The sequence below is a fragment of the Grammomys surdaster genome, unplaced genomic scaffold (genome assembly GCF_004785775.1).
Source record: "Grammomys surdaster isolate TR1022 unplaced genomic scaffold, NIH_TR_1.0 126118, whole genome shotgun sequence".
NCBI classification, from domain to species: Eukaryota; Metazoa; Chordata; class Mammalia; order Rodentia; family Muridae; genus Grammomys; species Grammomys surdaster.
Window position 1 is genome coordinate 3,588,540 of NW_021620926.1, and position 23,228 is coordinate 3,611,767.

The following is a 23,228-nucleotide window of genomic DNA, read 5'->3' on the forward strand; positions in this document are numbered from 1 at the left end:
GCCTGCAAATCTGTGGTTGATGGCAGAGGACAGCCGGAAGAGTGCACGGACCAGACTGGTGATTTCGTAGCTCCGGATGGGCTGCAGTTCTAAGTCCCCCTGGCACTCAATCTCAAATCTTCGCAGACCATTAATGATCTGGTATCGGCCCATTTGGTTGGTTGTTATTTTTTCTTACTTTTCTTTTATACTTGAGATTTTTATTTTTATTTTTCTGCAATGTTTTGTAAAGTACTATAATTATGTATCCACAATTATTATTTTTCAGATGGGCTGCATTAGCAGAATTATTAAATAACCAGCTTTCTCATGTCATCTCATCTTGCTTCAAACGTCATTTTATGTGATACCCTAAGCATACTTGGCTATGTCTCTAAGTTCTTGATTGTATTCCTTTTTCCATTTTTCCATATTGTCTTAGTTCTAAATCTCTATAAGCAGAAAAATGTTTCTATCATTTCTCTAGTATGCATATACCTTAATTTTTTGTGCCTGTTTACTTTTCTATCTGGAGTTTTCTTCACAAGAACATAATCATCAAAACACTTGTTTTTCCCAGTGTTACATGATGTTACGTTATTTTCTTCTCTATGTAATGTTTACAGTGATGAAAAAATTGTTAAAACCTAACTGCTTCATAGTTCAACTCAAAATGTTTTCATTTTCCCCCTAAAGTGCTTTGTTTTGATATAGGTTTAAATTTCTTTATTACATTGTATTTAAGTAGTTTTCTTTTATTGCATTGATTTTAAATATCATCAAACTTGTTGATCAATGAATTCAGCTGTAGCCAATGTCAGAAGTTTCTATGCCAGTTATAATCATCAAGATTTGAGAAAGGTCAGGACACATCAACAACCAAAGAATGGGTAGGACTCATGGGAAGATTTTCACTTTGATCAAGGAAGTCTGAGTTCAGTTGTTGATTCATTATTGATCTAAGAGAATCTTTTCATTTCCCCAGCAGAAATATCTTCATCTCAAAACAGACACCACAATGACAAGTTTCATAAGATCTATTAATATGTCAGTCAATGTCTAATTACATTGATTTAAATATCATTTTATTCCCTTTTTTGAGACAAGGTCTTAATGTGTAATCCTAGCTGACATGAAACTCTCTATATAGACTAGGCTAGCCTCAAACTCACAGAGACCTGCTGATCTCTTCCTCCCATGTGCTGGGATTAAAGGTGTGGGCCATGAAACACAGCCTAATTTTATACTTCTTAATCTTAGAGTAAATTTAGCTTTCTTGTTACTACTGCTGATCTCTTCCTTTAAAAAGATAACACACAACAAGCAATTTCTAAACTATTTTTATACTCTCACTCCTCAGCACTTCCCAAAATTAGAAAAATTAATATGAATGGAACACTTTTCTATTTTAGAATCCTCATTTTCTTTAGTAACAATAATTTCCTAATGAGGATTCATTTCTTTTGTCCTGTCTCAAACTTTTAAACATAAATTTTCCTGAAATACCTTTTCTACTTTCAGGAATAATTGTGTTTATAGAAAATTCTCATTGAAAATTAATGCTGAATATCTTATGGATTTGCACATCAGTTTTGTTACCTTTCTGTCTCTTTTACAGTGCCCTTCAGTCCCATCATGTCATCTTCAAAAAGAAGGTCACTGAAATGCCTCTCAACCTCTTATTTCTAAACCTTCGACACTATCAGCAACTGACTGAAATACTTCTGGACACTTGCTCCATGACTCTTTAGAAATAGATGAACTTGTCCAATCATTGTGGGATCGTTATAATATGGAAAACACTTGGTCATCAAAAGGATGAATCAGAATCCAGTTTCTTTTATTTATACAGTACACAAAAAATATTCTTTAACTAATTGGACATTACCTAAAATGTGTTTGGTTGATAATGTGTCCCTCATGTATTTGCTCAATTCCTCCTAATTATCCTAAAGATTATTAGCTGCAATGGGATTACAGCTTCTCTGCTGTACAATGTCAATGCTCCAAGCCTGGTATCAGAGTACATCTGGCTTAGCAACAGCAAGGGGCAAATGTATTTTGCCAATAACACAATTGACTTGAATATGTATTTTGTTTGAAATATGAAAGGTAATTGAGATACTGATTCTAAATTGCAGTACTATCAAAAGGACTCACATCACAGGAAAGAGACTCTCTTGAAATTGTGGCTCCTTTGACTATTCTAAAACCATGTATCTAAAGATTTTGCTGAATAAAAATATAAATTATACCTTTAGACTGGAGCAGACACACAGCTGGTCTGCTCCTGTGGAGATACTGAATCCTGAGCCATCCTAGAAGAGCCACTGCACTCAGAGCAGTGGGTAAGAACCCCGTCCCAGTACCTACGCCCCAGAGATACATCTGGGAGTCAGGGGCACTCAAGACCCACCAAGCACCCAAACCCTGCCCCTCCAGAATTCCACTTCCCTTCTGCCTCTGCCTGGTCCTTTTGGCTGGAGCAGACACATAGATGGTCTGCTCCTGTGGAGATAGTGGATCTGAGCGATCCTAGAGGAGCCACTGCACTCAGAGCAGTAGACACCTAGCTGGTTTACTCTTGTAGAGACACCAAATCCTGAGCCATTCTAGAGGAACTACTGCACTCAGAGCAGCAGGATTTCCAGATCCCAGAGGTGGCCTGAGTCCTGGGAGTTCTTCTACCCAGGAGCTTAGCATCACAAGACCACAGAGACATCTGGACTCTGAGGAGTTCTGACACAAGCAAGATAACTGGAAATACAGACTCCAGTCAGACACAGTGAGGGCAGCTAACACAAGAGTTAACCAAATGGTGAAAGGCAAGTGTAAGAACATAAACCACAGAAACCAAAGTTACTTGGCATCATAAGTACCCAGTTCTCCCATCAAAGCAAGCCCTGAAATGCCCATCACACCAGAAAAGCAGGATTCAGAACTAAAATCACTTCTCATGATGATGATGATAGAAGATTTTAAGAAGGACATAAGTAACTCCCTTAAAGAAGTACAGGAGAGCACAAGTAAACAGGTAGAATCCCATAAAGAAGAAAAACAGAAATGCCTTAAAGAACTGCAAGAAAACACAATGAAGGAATTAAACAAAACCATTCAGGATCTGAAAATGGAAATAGAAACAATAAAGAAATCTGAAAGGGAAACAACCCTGGAGACAGAAAACCTAGGAAAGAGATCAGGAGTCATAGACACAAGCATCACCAACAGAATACAAGAGATAGAAGAGAGAATCTCATGTGAGGAAGATACCATGGAAAACATTGACACAACTCTCAAAGAAAATGCAAAATGCAGAAAGCTCCTAACCCAAAACATCCAGGAAATCCAGGACACAATGAGAACACCAAATCTAAGGATAATAGATACAGATGAGAGTGAAGATTCCCAACTTAAAGGGCCAGTAAATACCTTCAACAAAATTATTGAGGAAAACTTCCCTAACCTAAAGAACGAGATGCCCATAAACATACAAGAAGCCTATAGAACACCAAATAGACTAGACCAGAAAAGAAATACCTACCATCACATAATAATCAAAACATCAAATGCACATAACAAAGAAAAAATACTAAAAGCAGTAAGGGAAAAAGATCAAGTAACATGTAAAGGCAGACCTATAAGAATTACACCAGACTTCTCACCAGAGACTATAAAAGCCAGAAGAGCCTGGACTGACATCATACAGACCCTAAGAGAACACAAATGCCAGCCCAGACTACTATACCCAGCAAAACTCTCAATCACTATAGTTAGTGAAACCAAGATATTCCATGACAAAACCAAATTTGCACAATATCTTCACACAAAACCAGTACTTCAAAGGATAATTGATAGAAAACACCAACACAAGGAGGGAAACTACAACCTAGAAAGGGCAAGGAAGTAATCTTCCAGCAATCGCAAAAGAAGATAGCTATACAAACATAATTCTACCTCTAATAACAAAAATAACAGGAAGCCAAAATCATTTTTCCTTAACATCTCTTAACATCAATGGACTTAATTCTCCAATAAAAAGATGCAGACTATCAGACTGGATACACAAACAAGACCCAGAATTTTGCCAGATACAGGAAACGCACCTCAGTGAAAAAGACAGGCACTACCTCAGAGTAAAAAGATGGAAAACAATTTTCCAAGCAAATGGTCCCAAGGAACAAGCTGGAGTAGCCATTCTAATATCAAATAAAATCGACTTTCAACCAAAAGTAATCAAAAAAGATAAGGAAGGACACTTCATACTCATCAAAGGAAAAATCTACCAAAGTGAACTCTCAATTCTGAACATCTATGCTCCAAATGCAAGGGCACCTACATACATAAAAGAAACTCTACTAAAGCTCAAAACACACATTACACCTCAGACTATAATAGTGGGGGATTTCAACACCCCACTCTCAGCAATGGGCAGATCATGGAAACGGAAACTAAACGAAGACACTTTGAAATTAACAGAAGTTATGAACCAAATGTATTTAATAGATATCTATAAAACATTTCCTCCTAAAACAATAGAATATACCTTTTTCTCAGTATCTCATGGTACCTTCTCCAAAATAGACCATATAATTGGTCACAAAACAGGCCTCTACAGATACAAAAAGACTGAAATAATCCCTTGCATTCTAACAGATCACCACAGAATAAGGCTGGTCTTTAATAATGACAAAACCAATGGAAAACCCACATGCACATGGAAACTGAACAACTCTCTACTCAACGATGACTTAGTCAAGGAAGAAATAAAGAAAGAAATTAAAGACTTTTTAGAATTTAATGAAAATGAGGACACGTCATACCAAAACTTGTGAGAGTCCGTGAAGGCAGTGCTAAGAGGAAAATCCATAGCTCTAAGTGCCTACAAAAAGAAACTGGAGAGAGCATACACTAACAACTTGACAGCACAACTAAAAGCTCTAGAACAAAAAGAAGCAAATACACCCAGGAGGAGTAGAGGGCAGGAAATAATCAAAGTCAGGGCTGAAATCAACCAAATAGAAACAGAAAGAACAATACAAAATATCAACAAAACCAGGAGCTGGTTCTTTGAGAAAATCAACAAGATAGATAAACCCTTAGCCAGATTAACCAGAGGACACAGAGACAGTACCCAAATTAATAAAATCAGAACTGAAAAGGGAGACATAACAACAGAAACTGAGGAAATTAAAAAAATCATCAGATCCTACTACAAAGGCCTGTGCTCAACAAAACTGGAAAACCTGGATGAAATGGACAACTTCCTAGTCAGATACCAGGTAAAAAAGTTAAATCAGGAGCAAATAAACCATCTAAACAGTTGCATAACCCCTAAGGAAATAGCAGCAGTCATTAAAAGTCTCCCCACCAAAAAAAGTCCAGGACCAGATGGTTTTAGTGCAGAATTTCAGACCTTCAAGGAAGACCTAATACCAATTCTCTTCAAACTATTCCACAAAATAGAAACAGAAGGAACACTACCCAATTGGTTCTATGAAGGTATAATTACACTCATACCCAAACCTCACAAAGACCCAACAAAGAAAGAGAACTTCAGATCAATCTCCCTTATGAACATCGATGCAAAAAATACTCAATAAAATTATAGAAAACTGAATCCAAGAACACATCAAAACAATCATCCATCATGATCAAGTAAGTTTTATCCCAGGAATGCAGGGATGGTTCAATATATGTAAATCCAGCAATGTAATACACTATATAAACAAACTCAAAGAAAAAACCACATGATCATCTCACTAGGTGCTTAGAAAGCATTTGACAAAACTCAACATCCCTTCATGATAAAAGTCTTGGAAAGATCAGGAATTCAAGGCCCATACCTAAACATAGTAAAAGCAATATACAGCAAACAAGTAGCCAACATCAAACTAAATGGAGAGAAACTTGAAGCAATCCCACTAAGATCAGGGACTAGACAAGGCTGCCCACTCTTCCCTTAGCTATTCAATATAGTCCTGGAAGTCCTATCCAGAGCAATTAGACAACAAGAAGAAGTCAAAGGGGTACAAATAGGAAAGGAAGAAGTCAAAATATCACTATTTGCAGATGATATGATAGTATACTTAAGTGACCCCAAAACTTCCACCAGAGGACTCCTAAACCTGATAAACAACTTCAGCAAAGTGGCTGGTTATAAAATCAACTCAAACAAATCAGTAGCCTTCCTCTACATGAAAGATAAACAGACTGAAAAAGAAATTAGGGAAATGACACCCTTCACAATAGTTGCAAATGATATAAAATATCTTGGTGTGAATCTAACCAAGCAAGTGAAAGACCTGTATGACAAGAACTTCAAGTCTCTGAAGAAAGAAATCGAAGAAGATCTCAGAAGATGTAAAGATCTCCCATGCTCATAGATTGGCAGGATTAAAATAGTAAAAATAGCCATCTTGCCAAAAGCAATCTACAGATTCAATGCAATTCCCATTAAAATTCCCAACTCAATTCTTCACAGAGTTAGAAAAGGAAATTCTCAAATTCATTTGGAATAACAAAAAACCCAGGACAGTGAAAACTATTCTCAACAATAAAAGAACTTCTGGAGGAATCACCATCCCTGACCTCAAGCTGTACTACAGAGCAATAGTGATCAAAACTGCATGGTATTGGTACAGAGACAGGCAGGAAGATCAATGGAATAGAATTGAAGACCCAGAAATGAACCCACACTCCTATGGTCACTTGATCTTTGACAAAGGAGCTAAAACTGTCCAGTGGAAAAAGGACAGTATTTTCAACAAATGGTGCTGGTTCAACTGGAGGACAACATGTAGAAGAATGCAAATCGATCTATTCTTATCTCCTTGTACAAAGCTCAAGTCTAAGTGGATAAAGGACCTCCACATAAAACAAGATACACTGAAACTAATAGAAGGGAAGGTGGGGAAGAACCTCGAATACTTGGGCACAGGAAAAGTTCCTGAACAGAGCACCAATGGCTTATGCTCTAAGATCAAGAATTGACAAATGGGACTCCATAAAATTGCAAAGTTTCTGTAAGGCAAAGGACACTGTCAATAGGAAAAAAAATGGCAACCAACAAATTGAGAAAAGATCTTTACCCATCCTACATCTGATAGAGGGCTAATATCCAATATATACAAAGAACTCAAGAAATTAGACTCCAGACAACCAAATAACCCTATTAAAAAATAGGATTTAGAGCTTAACAAAGAATTTTCATCTGAGGAAACTCGAATGGCTGAGAAGAGAAGCACCTAAAGAAATGTTCAGTATCCTTAGTCATCAGGGAAATGCAAATCAAAACAACCCTGAGATTCCATCTCACACCAGTCAGAATGGCTAAGATTAAAAACTCAGGTGATAGTAGATGCTGGCAAAGGTGTGGAGAAAGAGGAACACTCCTCCATTGTTGGTGAGACTGCAAGATGGTGCAACCACTTTGGAAATCAGTCTGGCGGTTCCTCAGAAAATTGGACACAGCATTACCTGAGGATCCAACTATACCACTCCTGGGTATATACCCAGAAGATGCTTGAACATATAACAAGGACATATGCTCAACTATGTTCATAGCAGCCTTATTTATAATAGCCAGAAGCTGGAAAGAACCCAGATGTCCTTCAACTGAGGAATGGATACAAAAATTGTGGTACAGTTACACAATGGAGTATTACTGAGCTATTAGAAACAATGAATTCGAGAAATTCTTCGATAAATGGATGGAACTAGAAAATATCATCCTTAGTGGACTAAGCCAATGACAAAAGAACACACATGGTATTCAGTCACTGATTATTGGATATTAGCCCAGAACCTTGAAATACCGAAGATTCAACTCACAGGCCACATGAAGCTCATGAAGAAGGAAGTCCAAGTGGGCGTGCTTCAGTCCTTCTTAGAAGAAGTAACAAAATACTCAAGGGAGCAAATATGGAGACAAAGTGAGGGACAGAAACTGAAGGAGGGGCCATCTGGAGACCATTCCACCTGGGTATCCATCCCATGTGCAGTCACCAAAGGTAGATGCTGATGTGGAAGTCTGGAAGTGCATGCTGACAAGAGCCTGATATAGCTGTCTCCTTAGAGGTCTGCAAGAGTCTGACATATTCAGAGGCAGATGCTCACAGCTAACCATTGAACTGATCATGGGGTTCCAAATGGAGGAGTTAGACTGTAAGAGCTGAAATGGTTTGTGGCCCCATGAGGAGAGCAACAATACCAACCAACCAGAGCTCGCAGGGTCTAACCCACCAGCCTGGGAGCACTTAGGGAGAGATCCATGGCGCCAGCTGTATATGTAAGGGTGAAGGGCCCTATCGGGCATAGGTGGGAGAAGAGATCCTTGGTTTCATGAAGGCTGAACGCCCCAGTGGGTGGGAATTTGAGGTTGGGGAGGTGGGAGTGGGGGGGTAGGTAGGGGCACCTCCACAGAGAACCAGGAGGAGGGGTGAGGGGATAGGGGTTTGTGTGGGGGGGGGCGAGGGGGCCAATAGGGTAAGGGAATAACATATGAAATGTAAATAAAACATCCAATAAAAAAAATAAAATAAAAGTTGCTCAGATCCACAAAATATATAATAAGTTATTACTCATACTAAGGACTGTATCTTAGAGAATCCTATGAGCAAATATGTTAATTAATATCTTTAAATTCTAATTACTGTTTTCTCTGTGAAGACTCCTTTGAAGAAATTCACATCGCAGGCTCTTACAATAGTTCTTACAATTAAAAGTAAATTGCTTTTTAAAGTATTAATGTGAGCCTTACAAGAATATTGGGAAGTCATTCAATTCCCATTTTACATGTGAGGAACCTGAGTTTGAAAAATGACTGTATTAGTAAGCAAGACAGAAGCTGCTCCCAACAAATGATCCCCCTACCATCAGTGCCTTATCTACAGCATGGGTGCCAGTTTCCAACAGCACTGGAACCTTTACCGTCATATCACAGTTCATAATCTCCCAGGACCTCAGAGTGATACCCACCCATGGTCACTTCAGGTAACTGAAATAGTTGTCAATCTTTACTGCATTCATCCCTGATCACAAGTATTTAAAGATCTTGTCGGTCTCTTTTGTTCCTCAAAACCTTACCTTCTACACATATCCCCGACTCAGTTTTCAGATTGCATGCATCAATGGTCACTGCAAAAGTATCATGCTTCTCATGCCTACAGGAAGACTGAGAGTGACTTTATAAGCTTTTTGGTCTGTCATGCTCTTATTCAGAGTACGTAGGCTTCAAATGTTCTTTCCCAGAGCTGACTTTGTTCCTTTTTTAAAGCCCTTGAAAAATGGGAACAAAGGTAAATGTAAAGAGAGTTTAATAAAGTAGTTCAGAGAAAAACTTCAGGCTTATGTTGAAATAATAGGCAACGTGACTAGTCAGTTTCAGAATGAACTATTTTGTGATTTGAGAAACTTGATCAATATATTGAAAAATGAAACTATAACAAAATGTATAAAGGGGGGTCCTATGGGAATTTGAACAATCCAAATGTGAAAATTATAATGTTACTAGAAGAAAAATGCAAAATGTCAAGGCTGGAGAGAGTGCTCAGTGTCTTAGAGCACTTCCTGCTCTTCTAGAGGACCTCAAGTCATTCCCTAGCATCTAACAGGCAGCTTGGGACCATCCATAAGTCTAGCTTCGGGAGATCAGAGGCCCTCTACAGCCTCCATGAGCACTTGTACAACACGTGGCATTCCCTCACCCAGTTACATACATATAATTAAAAATTAAGTAAATCTTACCAAGATGCATAGAATCACTTGCATGAAGAGGTAGTAGAGTCATTCTTTCTAAACAAACTTACCAAGTCACACAAGCCACGTGGTTAACATTTTTCTCCAATTGTGTAAACTACATTATAGTTATAGGCAAGCAAATGATAGTCTGGATGATGGTATTTGCAATGTCTAAAAACTAACAAGTGAATTATAAAGAATTTCTGTAAATCAATTTTTAAAATACAGAACTTCCCTGAGGAAATGTCAACACACAAAGAATAGTTACTGGTTACCAGAAATTTTTAATTCTTTAAATTCATTACTAATCATAGCTATATAAATTTTAAAAGTTATTATACATTTCTGTTCTCAAGAAAGCAATAGAAAGTGTTAGATAAAACCAAGTCTGTACCTAGTCAGAGAAGACGCACCTAACCCTCAAGAAACTGAAGGCCCCAGGGAGTCTGGTGTGTGTGGGGGGACATCCTTGTGGAGACAGGGGGAGGAGACATGGGATGTGGAACCGTCAGAAGGTGGACCAGGATGGGGATAAAATCTGGACTGTAAAAAATTTAAATAAAAATTTTAAAAATCAGACAAATTTAATATAAAGCTATCAATTTGTCACAAAAAGTAAAGTATAATTTACGAGAAGTTCTAGGCATTCTGAGACTGTGGAAGATTCCTCCAGGAAGTAAACTTTAGATTGCAATGATTCTCAGCTGATGAAATCACTGGGCAAGTGCTGTACTGTACTGAATGGAAGGGTATTGTGCACTTATCTCTGGGAGGAAAATGGAATTACCATCTTAAGCGCTTCTTCCCCTAAGGGGAACAATACAAAAGAGAACAAGAAAAAGTCATGAAAGGTGATGGACTTATTTATGACTGTGTTTATAAGCATGATTTCAGAGGTACAAGTATATGTTCCAATTGATAAATTATATACTTTAAATATGGGCATCTTTGGTACATTAATTATATCTCTTAGAAACCACAAAGTATCCTTGTTCTTCAATCAAGGAAAAGCAAGTACAGTACTGTAAGTAAAGGTGTTGATTATCAACCAACTGTAAAGGTTTTAGGAGGGGAGAAGCCTGGAGCCACAGGCCAGCCACTGAAGTGGAGACCAAGCAGGCTGTAGAAGGTTCTCTGGCTTTAAGAAGACAGCATGGTCAATGTCTGGCCTTAATTTCTGAGAAAGCAGAGAGCTGTTTACAAAGCTGTTACAGGTGCCTATACATTGCAGTGCCCTCCTTCTAGCCAGTCAGGGAGTTGCATGTTTTACATTGCTGTCTTTGATCTACTAAAGTTTTTATGCAGAGAGCTAAAGCTCACTTCATCCTCCTTTAAACAACTGTCTACTTTACCCACAACTGTTCATTAAAGGTGCTGTCTTTTCTCCAGCATGTAATTTTGGAGTCACTTTTAAAATTCAGGTGGTTGTAAAACACACTTAAATCTGGATCTTCTATTATATCTCATTGATCGACATTTCTGCTTTTATGTCAGTACCACACGTTAGTTAGTTAGTTAGTTAGTTAGTTAGTTAGTTAGTTAGTTAGTTAATGAGTCAGTTAGTTATTTTCACTAGGTATAACTTGAGATCAAGTATAGTAATACCTTATTTTCTTGGATCCAGATAATTTTGATTGTCTGAATTCTTTATGATCCCATATAATTTTTAAGATAAATTTTTGACTTCTATGAATCCAAAAAGATTTTGTTTAGAAAGTATACAGTCAACAGAATGAAGAGGCAGCCTACAAATGGGAGAAAAATCTTAGCAAACTATAAATCCAACAAAAGATTAATATCCAGAATGAACAGAGAACTAAAAATACAACATACCAAGAAAAACAAAATTCCATCCAAAAGAAGAGGCTTTTATATGAACATAAAGTTCACAGAAGAAATAAAAGTGCCAAATAGCCATCCAGGGAAGAGAAATCTCCTTGAGAATTTCCTTCTTTTTCCTTTCCAAGTAAAAATGAATCATCCATGAGGTCTGCTGTTAGAGGTTCTAATCCAGATGCTGGCCTCTGAACTTATACTACTCAGACCTTCGATGGGCCATTGACAAGAACATCAAACAGCTAGAGGCTGACATCACTAATCTGAAGAAATCCCTCATTTCACTGTCTGAAGAAACCTCCAAAAATTGCAAAGGAATTTATTGGACTTGATTTACTCTTTTACAATAGAAGAGAGTGTGTACAGCTCTTGACTGTGTACAGCCCTTAAAGAAGAATGTTGCCTTTACATAGACAAGACAGGGATGGTTAAAGAGAGCATGAAACAAGTCAGAGAAGGTCCTGAGAAAAGACAGAGAGAGAAAGAGAAAGATGAGTGCCAGTAAAAGAATTGGTTTTCAACCTTTCCATGGTTGTCAACCTTGCTTCCTCCCATCTTGGGACCATTAATTGGGTTATTTTTGCTTATTTCTTTTGGTCCCTGGGCCTTAAATAGACTGACTAACTTTGTAAAACAACAGATAAATGATTTGGTAGCAAAACCTATTCAGATACATTATCATAAGGTAGATATGGAGGACCATGAGACTCAAGATGAGGTTGTTATTTTATCCATGGTGTTTCCAAAACCCATCTCCACCCAACCTAAAGGGGGGACTTCTGCCCCTAGACCAAGCAGAGAGGGGCCACCCAGAACCCCCTCTGACTGGCAATGTGAATTCTTGCTTAGTCTGCAAGGTTAAGCACTACAAGGGAATATAAATAAAAGATAAAAATATCTCTCTGGGTTCTCTGAGGGATAAGCCTGACTGCATAGGGGTTGATGTCAAAAGTATCCCCTCTCCAGGAAAAAGACATCAGAATGGGTATGGCCCTCATGCCTCACTGGACAACAACAGGGGGACCGGAGCCATTACAAGGTCCCTTTCAATTATTGGAGGTCAGGCCTCTATCCCCGCCTTCGCAAGTTTAGAATTGCCACAGCCCTTCTATACTTAGAGAAGGGAGGAGATGTCAGGGGCAGCCCTGCTTATACACAGAAGGCCTAACATCAGACATAGGCTTAAAATCAGCAATAGGCCTGTCATACATGTATACTAACACCAAGTCTTGGGTCTCTGTGGAAAAACATTGAAATAGATGGCTATAAGCTATTATAAACAGGCAGCTTTTGTGAAAATTTACCAGCCTGAGTAGTCATAGACCTTGTAAATAGGTAGCCTTGGTGAATAACACCAACTTAGATAAGGACAAGTGAATCATAGGCAGAGTCATAGTGACCTGTCCCCTGAACCTCACCCAGCCGGTACCCTGTTCTGAAAGATATCTGTATTCCCCCTGAACACCCACGCTCCAGTGTCATTCCCTTCCCCACGTCCTGCCTTTGTGCATTTATAACCCCTGTGTGAATAAGTAAAAATTACGATTTGATTTTAAAAATAAATAAATAAATAAATGTGCATGGTATCTGGGCTGTCAATTAAAAAAAAGAAATATGGATGCACACAGAGCAGGGAAGAGAAATATGGATGCACACAGAGCAGGGAAGAGAAATATGGATGCACACAGAGCAGGGAAGGGAAATGTGGATGTAGATGGAGCAAGACAAGTGATATAGTCTAGGCTACCAGGTGGACACTGACTCAGCACACACATGTGTGAGGTGATGCCTGAGCTGTCGTTTCACGGGACATGTGAAGGGGACAATGTGTACATGGGCGTTACATCCTGAGATGAATTGGAAGATGAAGAGACAGGCAGAAGAGAACATGGCTAGACTTGAAAGTTGGGGTAATTATTTTTTGTTGCCTACTTACCAACCAATCACCAAGCTGTTTTCTCTTAATGATTTCTCTTTCTGAAAGCACCAGCTATTCATTTTCCAAATGACTTTATGGCTAGAGATGGTTCTGTGGCCCAGTCCTGACCAGTGGTTTATATATAAAAGGGATTTACCAGAGGGATGGCTGAGATATTTTCTTCCAGGAGGCAGACGCACACAAGATGCCCATGGAGACAGTCTACGATTTCAGTCTGCTTGCTGTACTTATGTGGAGATGTAGCCTTGAATTCACCTCATGACAGTGAATAGAGGCACCACCAGTGCTGTGGCAATGGAGCCCTAGGTGACATAACAGGATTGTTGAACTACCCAAGTCCACCTGTCTTTGGATCTCTTGTAATGGAAGAAAATACAAGCGTTATGGCCTATATATCACTCTTTATTCTGTTATTTATATTCTCTCTCTCTCTCCCTCACTCTCTCCCCCCTCCCTCCCTCCCCCCCCTCTCCCTCCCCCTCTCTCCCCCTCCCCCTCCCCCTCACCCTCTCTTTTTATCTATACACTAAAAACATTCACATTCTATAGTGAACTGATTAGTTTCTGTCAGCTTGACACAAACCTAGGCTACCTTGGAAAGTGAACCACCAGGAAACCACCTCCATCTACGGGACATTTTCTCTGAGTAGCCAGAGAGAGCAAGCCAGTAAGAAGCATCCCTGTGGTTCCTGACTAAAATTCCTGCCTTGAGCTCCTGCCCCGTCTTCTTTCAGTGATGGATATTTAGCTAGAAGTATAAGATAAAATAAATCGTTGCCTTCCAAAATTAAAAAGAAGTGCCAAATAGCATTTTTTTTAAGCGTTAAAATCATTGGTCATCAGGAAAAATCAAATTAAAACTACTTTGAGATTCCATCTCACATCAGGTTGAAGGACTGACCATCATAAAGAACGTAAGTGATAACAAATGCTGAAGTAGATGAGGCAAAAAGGAAGTTTGTTCAGTGTTGACATAAGGGTAAGCTGGCACAGTCCCTAGAGAGATCACTGTAGGTGTGGTGGTTTCCCAGAAGTTAATTACAATATGACATAGCTATATCACTCCTGGGCAAATGTCCAAAGGATTCTACATCGTATTACATAGATACTTGCTCACCATCGTTAGAGTTGTGTGTTTAACTTGGAGTTCCTAAAACAGCCTGGAAACCTGAGATTATTAGTGCAATTGATGCCCTATAGGAAGAGATTAGCACATAAGCGTAGTTGAGGTGGGGAATTCTTGGGATGTTTAAGCAAGGATAGGGTGAGTGGCTTTGATGCACATAAGGACACTTTATCAACAAAACCACCTGCCAGTCCTCCAAGATTTATCTTACATATTTTAAAGGACATTATAATTCAATTACTGAATTTCAGAATGCTATTAATTAATGATGACAATGACATAAAGGAGTCGATACTTATTGAATAAATTATTTTATTTAGAAACTGTAATTTTTCTACATTCATGTATTCAAACTGGAGATTTCTTCTGTGACTCTGAAGATAACTGCAGCACAGGCTCAAAGAGACAGTGGTAAGGATTTATACTCCAAAACTCAGTTAAACAAAATCCATCTTCCACCGCGTGCTGAAGTATTAGGTCTACCAAGTACAAACACACACTGTGACATGCTTTCAGGGGTCCGCATACAGTGGTCAGGCACTTCTTGGCCTTGAAGTAAATGGACAAAGGTTCCTGCTGGACTTGAGCTTGTAGTACTTATTCCCAGGGTGAAGGGGGAATTGCAGAAAACACTAGCAGCAAGAAGAACGGCATTTTCTGTAGCAAAGTGGTCTATAGCTACAGCATCCAGAGCCATATCCACAGCCATACCTGGAACCATATCCACATGACCCCGAGCTATATCTACAGCCATATCCATAGCCAGAGTCAGAGCCACAGCCAGAGCCAGAGCCATATCCACAACCATAGCCAGAGCCACAGCCATAGCCACAGCCACAGCTAGAGCCAGAGCCGTATCCACAGCCATATCTACAGCCAGAGCCAGAGCCATATCCACAGCCAGAGCCACAGCCAGAGCCATAGCCACAGCCAGAGCCACAGCCAGAGCCACAGCCAGAGCCACAGCCAGAGCCACAGCCAGAGCCACAGCCAGAGCTACAGCCATAGCCAGAGCCATATCCACAGCCATAGCCAGAGCCGTATCCACAGCCATATCTACAGCCATAGCCAGAGCCATATCCACAGCCAGAGCCAGAGCCAGACCCACAGCCAGAGCTACAGCCATAGCCAGAGCCATATCCACAGCCATAGCCAGAGCCATATCCACAGCCAGAGCCACAGCCAGAGCTGTAGCCACAGCCTCCACAGGAGTTTCTGTAGTAGTTGCAACACATGGCGTTAAGAGATTAGGTTTCAGTTGAGTCGGGTATTTCTGAAGTGAAGCTGTCATCCCATCTCCTCAAACCTTTATATACTTACAGGACTGGATGTCTCATGCCTCACATGGCCTCCTCTCTTTTTACAGCCCTCTTCCTGAAGTGAACTCACACTATGAACAGTCATGCTAGGAATTCACAATTTACTTCCTAGCAACTCACACAAGCATTCAAGGAAATACAGAGATATTTTTCTGAACTCTTAAACATATGCATCATAATCTATTCTTCATAATTCATTTCATAACCATGACATAAGAGAAAACATTGCCAACATATGTGGAACCTATAAAAGCGTGCTCTTCACTGTGTCATTGAAGGTCCTTGGCACCACATGCTGTATACTTACTTATAGTTAAAAGTGCCGCCAGCGGCAGCAGTAGGAGACTCACTGTGGCTTCTGCTCTCTTCCCTCATGCTTCATCCCTCCCTTCAACAGACCTCTAAATGACTTTTCATGGATTCTGGACAAAGAAGCTTACCTTAACTAGCTGCAACCACTTCTGAGACCTCTCCCTTCCCTTATACAGAAGTCTTGTTCATCTATCCTTCTGTAGGCGAGCAATGAGTATTTCTCTTTCTTCTCCCTTTTCAACACATTTTATTAAAATCCCTATGCATCAGCTTCTGAGTATATTTATCTCAAATATTTTAAAGGTGAATAGATCCAAAAGTCTCAGTGCAGAGAATTGAAAACGTCTTAGTTCAATGAGTCACTCATTCAATCAGTTTTTAGAAAAATGAAGTGGAAAATTTTTAAACAGATCAGTTTTTTTGAGATTACTCGGTCTACACTTAGAGCTGGTCAGTGTTTCAATGCTTCCTTATAAATTGTGATTTAAGTAGTAAATATTCCAGATGAGTGGAGTGCATATGTAGATGACAGATTTCAATCAAACAGTACAGAATTATAACTAGAAGCAGCATGACTTAATGTCTTGCTGCATGGAGTGGTGATTATGAGAAATAGCCATGTCATGCACTTTTAGGTATCTATAAAAGACAGTTTTGGCCAAGGGGCAGAAGCATATTTATGAAGAATACATATCATCTAGTCTCTATAAATAGCCATACCATACAGGAGATCTTTACTTTCATCTTACAACCATGTAACTAAAATTATCTTTTTTCTCACTATTTCTGTAGTGATGAGGTTCTATAAAATGACTTCTGTCTCATTCTTAGCTGTCTTAAATATCCCCGTTGGGGGCTTCACTGGAAGCGTCTTTCCCTTGTGCCTGTCTCACTTCTTTGCACACTGTAAATGTGTACTACCACAGGTTCAGCGATCGCGTGCAAATAATCACACCTCAGTATAAAAATCTTTCAATAATTCTAAGTCTAGGAAGGAGTAGTCAGAAGCCACATGTTAGACAGTCACAGAGAATTCAACACAAAATTATTATTCCGCAAAAAAGGAATTTAAATATACTATAAATATAGTAGTCTAAAAAAGCCTAACAGAAATTTTTACAGGATGAAAACCTTAGACAAAGCCTCGTTGTCATTTAGCAAGCAGACTGAAATCTGTGCTGCAGCTCACAGTACTGTACTAGGCACTTTGAAATTCACGAAGAGAGCAGCTATCATGTAAAATATTCCTGTCATGATAAAAATGCAGAATAAAGAAATTTGACAGGGATTATGTTTGATTGTGGTGTATAGATTCACATGGATAATCATAACTCTAAAGTTGGGAATTTATATGCATTGCATTCATGCACTTTTTATGAACGGTGTCTCAATAGCACTGATGAACAGATATATAAACAAACAAGCCTTGCTATGTAGTCATTAGAAAAGTGGGACTAACCTATTAGAACATAGTGATGATCTTCAGTGAGTTTTAGAAACAGACAAGGGATCAGAAAAGGCTTAGCAAGAGAAAACCACTGATAAAGGAGGAAGGGATAGACAATATTGTCATCCGGTTCCATGTCTACAGCTTGGAGGCTGTACCCACATAACAAATGGAAAAAAACAAAAATGAAAACGAGACTTGGTGGTATGAACTCACACCCCCAGTACTGGGGAACTGGAGACAGAAAGAACCTACAGGTCAGGTTCAGACAAGTCAGATGGCCCTAATCCTCCAAAAAGTGAATGGAATGTTACTAAAACTTGTCTTCTCACCTCTACATGTAGCCAACATATGTACACATGTCACGTGCAAGCACACACACACACACACAAAGAGAGAGAGAGAGAGAGAGAGAGAGAGAGAGAGAGAGAGAGAGAGAGAACAGGGGAGGGATAATATACCACCCTTCTTTCTATTTTGATGTCTTACATTTCTTTTCTATGCCCATGTGACTGAGTCACCTATTACAATATTAGTGAACAGGCACCGCCAAATTAACCATACTTTAGGAAAGGCTTCAACTTGAGCCTGACATAGCTGTCTCCTTAGAGGTCTGTCAGAGCCTGACACATACAGAAGTGGATGCTCACAGCTAACCATTGAACTGATCATGGGGTTCCCAACAGAGGAGTGAGAGAGAAGACTGAAAGAGCTGAAAGGGTTTGTAGCCCCATGGGGAGAGCAACAATACCAACCAACCAGAGCTCCCAGGGTCTAAACCACCAGCCTAGGAGCACATAGGGAGGGACCCATGGCTCCGGCTGTATATGTAGGGGAGGATGGCCTTGTTGGGTATAGGTAGGAGAGGAGATCCTTGGTCCCATGAAGGATGAACACCGAGTATGGGGGAATTCGAGGGTGGGGAAATGGGAGTGGGTGGGTGGTGGGGGCACATCCTCACAGAAGCAGGAGGAGGGGGGATGGGATAGGTGGTTCCTGGGGTGGGGGGTGGAGAATGGGGTAAGGGGCTAACATCTGAAATGTAAATAAAATATCCAATAAAAAATAAATACATAAAATGTACTATAGAAAAAAGAAAATAAAGTTAGCATCAGACATAGTATGTATGCTCGAATGTGCTCATGTAAACTGCCTACAAATAAAAACAGTAGAGGTTTGTACTGTAGATAAATATTTCCAAATGGGTTTCTATATCTAGCACTACTGTTGTGTGAGGTTTGCCCTTCATTGTATTAACTTGGTGTGTTCTGGTTTTTTACTCAAGTGTAACAATCCATCCTTCCATATCAGGGAAAATTCCACTTGTTCATGCGAAATGATTCTGATGAAATCTTGTGGATTTCAGTCTGCTAATATGCTATAGAAGACTTCCACATGTATGTGCGTCAAAATTGCTAACCTCTTATTTTGTTTGCTTACCAAACTCTGCCTTACTTTAGCTATGAAAGAAACACAAACAAATATGGGAGTGTGGAATTGTTAGAAATGGTTTTGCTCTAGACCTTTAAATAATTTATCTGGAAAAGTGGCAGTTGAGTGCTGAGCCCTCAATAAGACATCTGAATCACACACACATTCACACACACACAGACACACACACAGACACACACACACACACATTTACTTATATGTCAGGGGTCATCATCAGGAAAAGGTACATGAAATTACTATAGGATACAGAGAATGGGAAGAGTCACTACAAGCACTGTTTTCTGGATATATCATATTGTACCTGAATGATATCTCTTACCTGCTCTGATTTTGAAAGACACTATTGATAATTATTGTACATTTTTATTAAGGAATCCTTAATAAAATTTTTATTAAGTTATATGTGATATTCTTCATTGTGTTTTATATTTCTGCCTATTTTGTGTGATAATCTATTCTAGCTCTCTATTATTCACACCTGATATTCACTTTTATTACAACATTTTTTCATCTTTTTCATACATATACCTTTAGCGGATTGTTGTTAATTTTGAAGTGAGTTTCTGTTGAGCATCAAAGAGTCAAGTGCTGTCTTTTTATTCACTTAAGCATTGAGTGGTCATGATTAGATAATCCTAACCTTGTTGATTAGAGCCATGGTTATGGACATACTGATGCTATTTACTTAGGTTCTTTCTAGTTATTCACAGAAGTCTAGAAATAATAGAGGTAGGTTGTTTTGAAGCTCATCACAATGTAACATTATTCTTCATAGGTCCACAAGAACTTGGGCATTATTTTTCATGGGTTTTCAGACCACATGATCCTTACTCTGTTCTCCAGACAGTGTTTTTCGCCTACCCTTCACTTGCAGCATCATGAAATCCCTAACTAGAAGTGACTGAGAAAGATTAACCAGCTAAATGAGCTGTCTGTACACCGCCTTACATAAACTGGAGATCCAAACATTTGAATCACTTCATGACAGCAAAACACGTAGGGAAGGCTTTTTGTTTTTAATGCCCCTCTAAACATTTAAGAAACTTGTCGAATTGTGAAGGACATTTTGCTTTGAATTCCAACAATTGGTATAATTGGTCAATTCCTTCTAGTGGTACCTAATTCCATGTCATATACAAAAAAGAAGATTTTAAAATATGCAAAAAATGAAGAGGGCTTAGTCTGTGGTTAGAGACAAATGTGAATACACACTAGTCACACAGAGGGGTCATACAGAAGAGTGGCCAGTCAATTGAAATGATTGGCTGCCTAGTAGATGATACAGAGAAAACGTTCTCAATACAGAGAGATATGAAACTGGAATAAATGTAAAAAGGAAGTTTCCAGCATGCTAACGATCCAAATATGAAATGTAAATATTTAAATAAATTGATAAAATGTAGAATTTTGGGCTATTTTTTGGAAAACTCTTTTCATACAATATTTTTATCTTCTTTCCCCTCCCTTAATTGCCCTAAGCATCCTCCCTGTCTTTCTACCTCCCCAACCTTGTGTTCTTTTTCTCTTGTTCTTTAAAAAACAAAGAACAAGAAATACTACAAAAATGCTCACAAAACCAGAAACTAAAATATATAAATAAAATACAAAAACAAGCAAACAAAAAAGTTCAACAAAGGCAAAATGAGACCAAAAAAAAAGTCTACAAAAATACAATCAAGCTCATTTTATATTGGCCAACTACTCCTGCGTATGGAGGTCTATCCTGAACTGTGTATAAATGAATACAGTGAGACTCCACTGGAGAAAACCAATTTTTCCTTTCTTAGTGGTCATCAGTTTTAAATCGCTTCAGAAACCCCACCTGGTTTGAAAAAGCGCAGGCCTATGTGAGCTGCCACAGTCGCTGCCACTTCATATATGCATCAATCTCATTGGGTCTGGAAGACACCATTTCCTTGGCATCATCCACCACCTTGGGCTCTTAAAACTTTTTGTCTCCTTTTCCACATAGGCTCCTGAGCCTTGAGTGGATAGAGGCATTCCATTTATGCCTGAGTGTTCCAATGTCTTTCAGTATCTGTCCATTTCTAGAAGTTCTGTGGTGAAGAGGAAAGGGGGCCAATGTTTATGACTCTGTATGATCATGGGAAATAAAGCTTCTGTGGCTGTGGTACAAGGAGAAACATAGATCAAATAGAAATAACAAATATGAATGAATATTATAAGACTTAACTGTCTTCATCATAAACTCCTCCTTTTCATAAATGTCAATACCCAAATGGACACATGGTAGCAAAGATGGACCTTTCAAGACAAATTATGCTTCATAATAAGAAATATTTTTCAAAGATAATATGTTTTTAATACCTGAAGTACACAGAGGAGATAAAATGTGCCTTATTGTACATGTTCACTAGCACTAATATTTTTTTCATTTTTCAGTATTTATATTCACAAAATAAGATACTACATTAATAGTATCCATATCTAGATACAGAACTCATTATATTCCAGATGCTCCTAGTACACATAATTTAAAGACACTGTGTTGCTTTGCTGCTAATATTTTCTCAAATGACATAAATTTTGTAATGTAGAATTTTTTTCAATTGGCAGCAAACTAACCTTTTCAGATTTAGAGGCTTTCAAATTTCATCCTTTTCCAGAAGGTGTGTGCAACTTATAGAATTGTCAGTTCTCTTGAGACCTTTTTGGTTGAAGTGAGCTAGAATAAATTGTAATATGGTTGTGAATGGTTTATAAGGAAAAAGAATAGAAATCAAAATCAAAGCTACAAAAAAAAATTAAAAGTCACAAAAATCCTGTGGGAACAAGTAATAACCTAATAGGAAAGGAATTACTTTATTTAGCTAGGTCTTTTTTACCACATATATAAAACAGGTATATGTCTGCACAGCTAGAGTTTACATAAGTCACCTTTCCACTACATAAGCTTTTGTTCACCCAGATTTTCATTCTTCTCTACAGTACCCCAAATCTATTACTTTTCGAACCCTGGCTGGATGACCAACATGATAGCTGGTCGCAGCTGTATCACAGGCTCAAAGATACAGTTGTAAAAGGTACACTCCAAAACCCAGTAAAATAAAATCCATCTTCCATGATGAACCAAACTTGTTAGTTTATCTCAGGAGCAAATACATATTGTGAGATGTTTTCTACTGTCCAGCACAGAGTTGTCAGTCATTTATTGGGCTTGAAGGGAATAGATGGGAACTCCAGTTGAACTTGCTCTCCCACTGCTTAGTCCCTGGGTGGAGAACTCATGGTACAGCCTTCTCTCCTCAGCTACCTTTGACTGAGTGGCCACACAAGACAGTAATAGGCAAACAATAATAAGCAGAAAGGAAGAGGTCACATACTCAAAAATGTAGACCAAGGTTTTCAGTGAGCTTCAGTTGCCTTCATCATCCACCACCCTCGTTTTCATGCCTCAAACACTGGTCATGTTCATTACCCCCTTTGAAACATGAACATAAAAGCAATATAGCAACAGCAAGAAGGAAGACTCCAGTCCTTTCCAAGGGCTTAGATTCTAGCATATTTTCTGTACTCTATGATGTTTTATTTCACATATTTCAAAAATATTTGCTTTCAATTAATGTATTTTAAGTATATAATAATTAAGGGTAATAATGACATAAAACCACAGAGTTAATAGTGAATAAATTATTTTTATTCAAAAACTGGGATTTTTTTCCACATTTGTATATTCCAAATGTACATTTCTTCTGTGCTTGTCAAGATAGCTGTATCACAGGCTCAAAGAGACAGTTGTATAGGGTACACTCCAAAATCCAGTAAAATAAAATCCATCTTCCATGATGAACCAAACTTGTTAGTTTATCTCAGGAGCAAACACATATTGTGAGACGTTTTCTACTGTCCAGCACAGAGTTGTCAGTCATTTCTTGGGCTTGAAGGGAATAGATGGGAACTCCAGTTGAACTTGCTCTTCCACTGCTTAATCCCTGGGTGGAGAATTTATGGTACAGACTAGCAGCAAGAGGAACGGCTACAGCAACCAGAGCCATATCCACAGCCATACCTGGAGCCATATCCACAGCCATAGCCAGAGCCATATCCACAGCCATAGCC

At 38.8% G+C, this 23,228-nt stretch overlaps 1 protein-coding gene across 1 annotated transcript; it reads right to left on the reverse strand.

The window, feature by feature from the left end:
* Positions 1-15,250: 15,250 nt before the first annotated feature.
* On the reverse strand, positions 15,251-15,853 carry LOC114611630 (keratin-associated protein 21-2-like). The gene is made up of 3 exons (XM_028756355.1): positions 15,756-15,853; positions 15,418-15,503; positions 15,251-15,330 (listed from the first exon to the last, which is right to left on the reverse strand). Exons 1-3 carry the CDS (start codon positions 15,851-15,853, stop codon positions 15,251-15,253), a joined length of 264 nt encoding a protein of 87 aa, XP_028612188.1.
* Positions 15,854-23,228: the final 7,375 nt, after the last annotated feature.

Coding starts and splice junctions, on each gene's coding strand:
- LOC114611630 (XM_028756355.1), bottom strand. CDS start 15,853: ATGTGTTGCAACTACTACAGAAACTCCTGTGGAGGCTGTGGCTACAGC. Junction 15,504..15,755: donor TCTGGCTATGGCTGTGGATA/TGGCTCTGGCTA, acceptor TGGATATGGCTC/TGGCTCTGGCTGTAGATATG. Junction 15,331..15,417: donor TGGCTCTGGCTATGGTTGTG/GATATGGCTCTG, acceptor GATATGGTTCCA/GGTATGGCTGTGGATATGGC.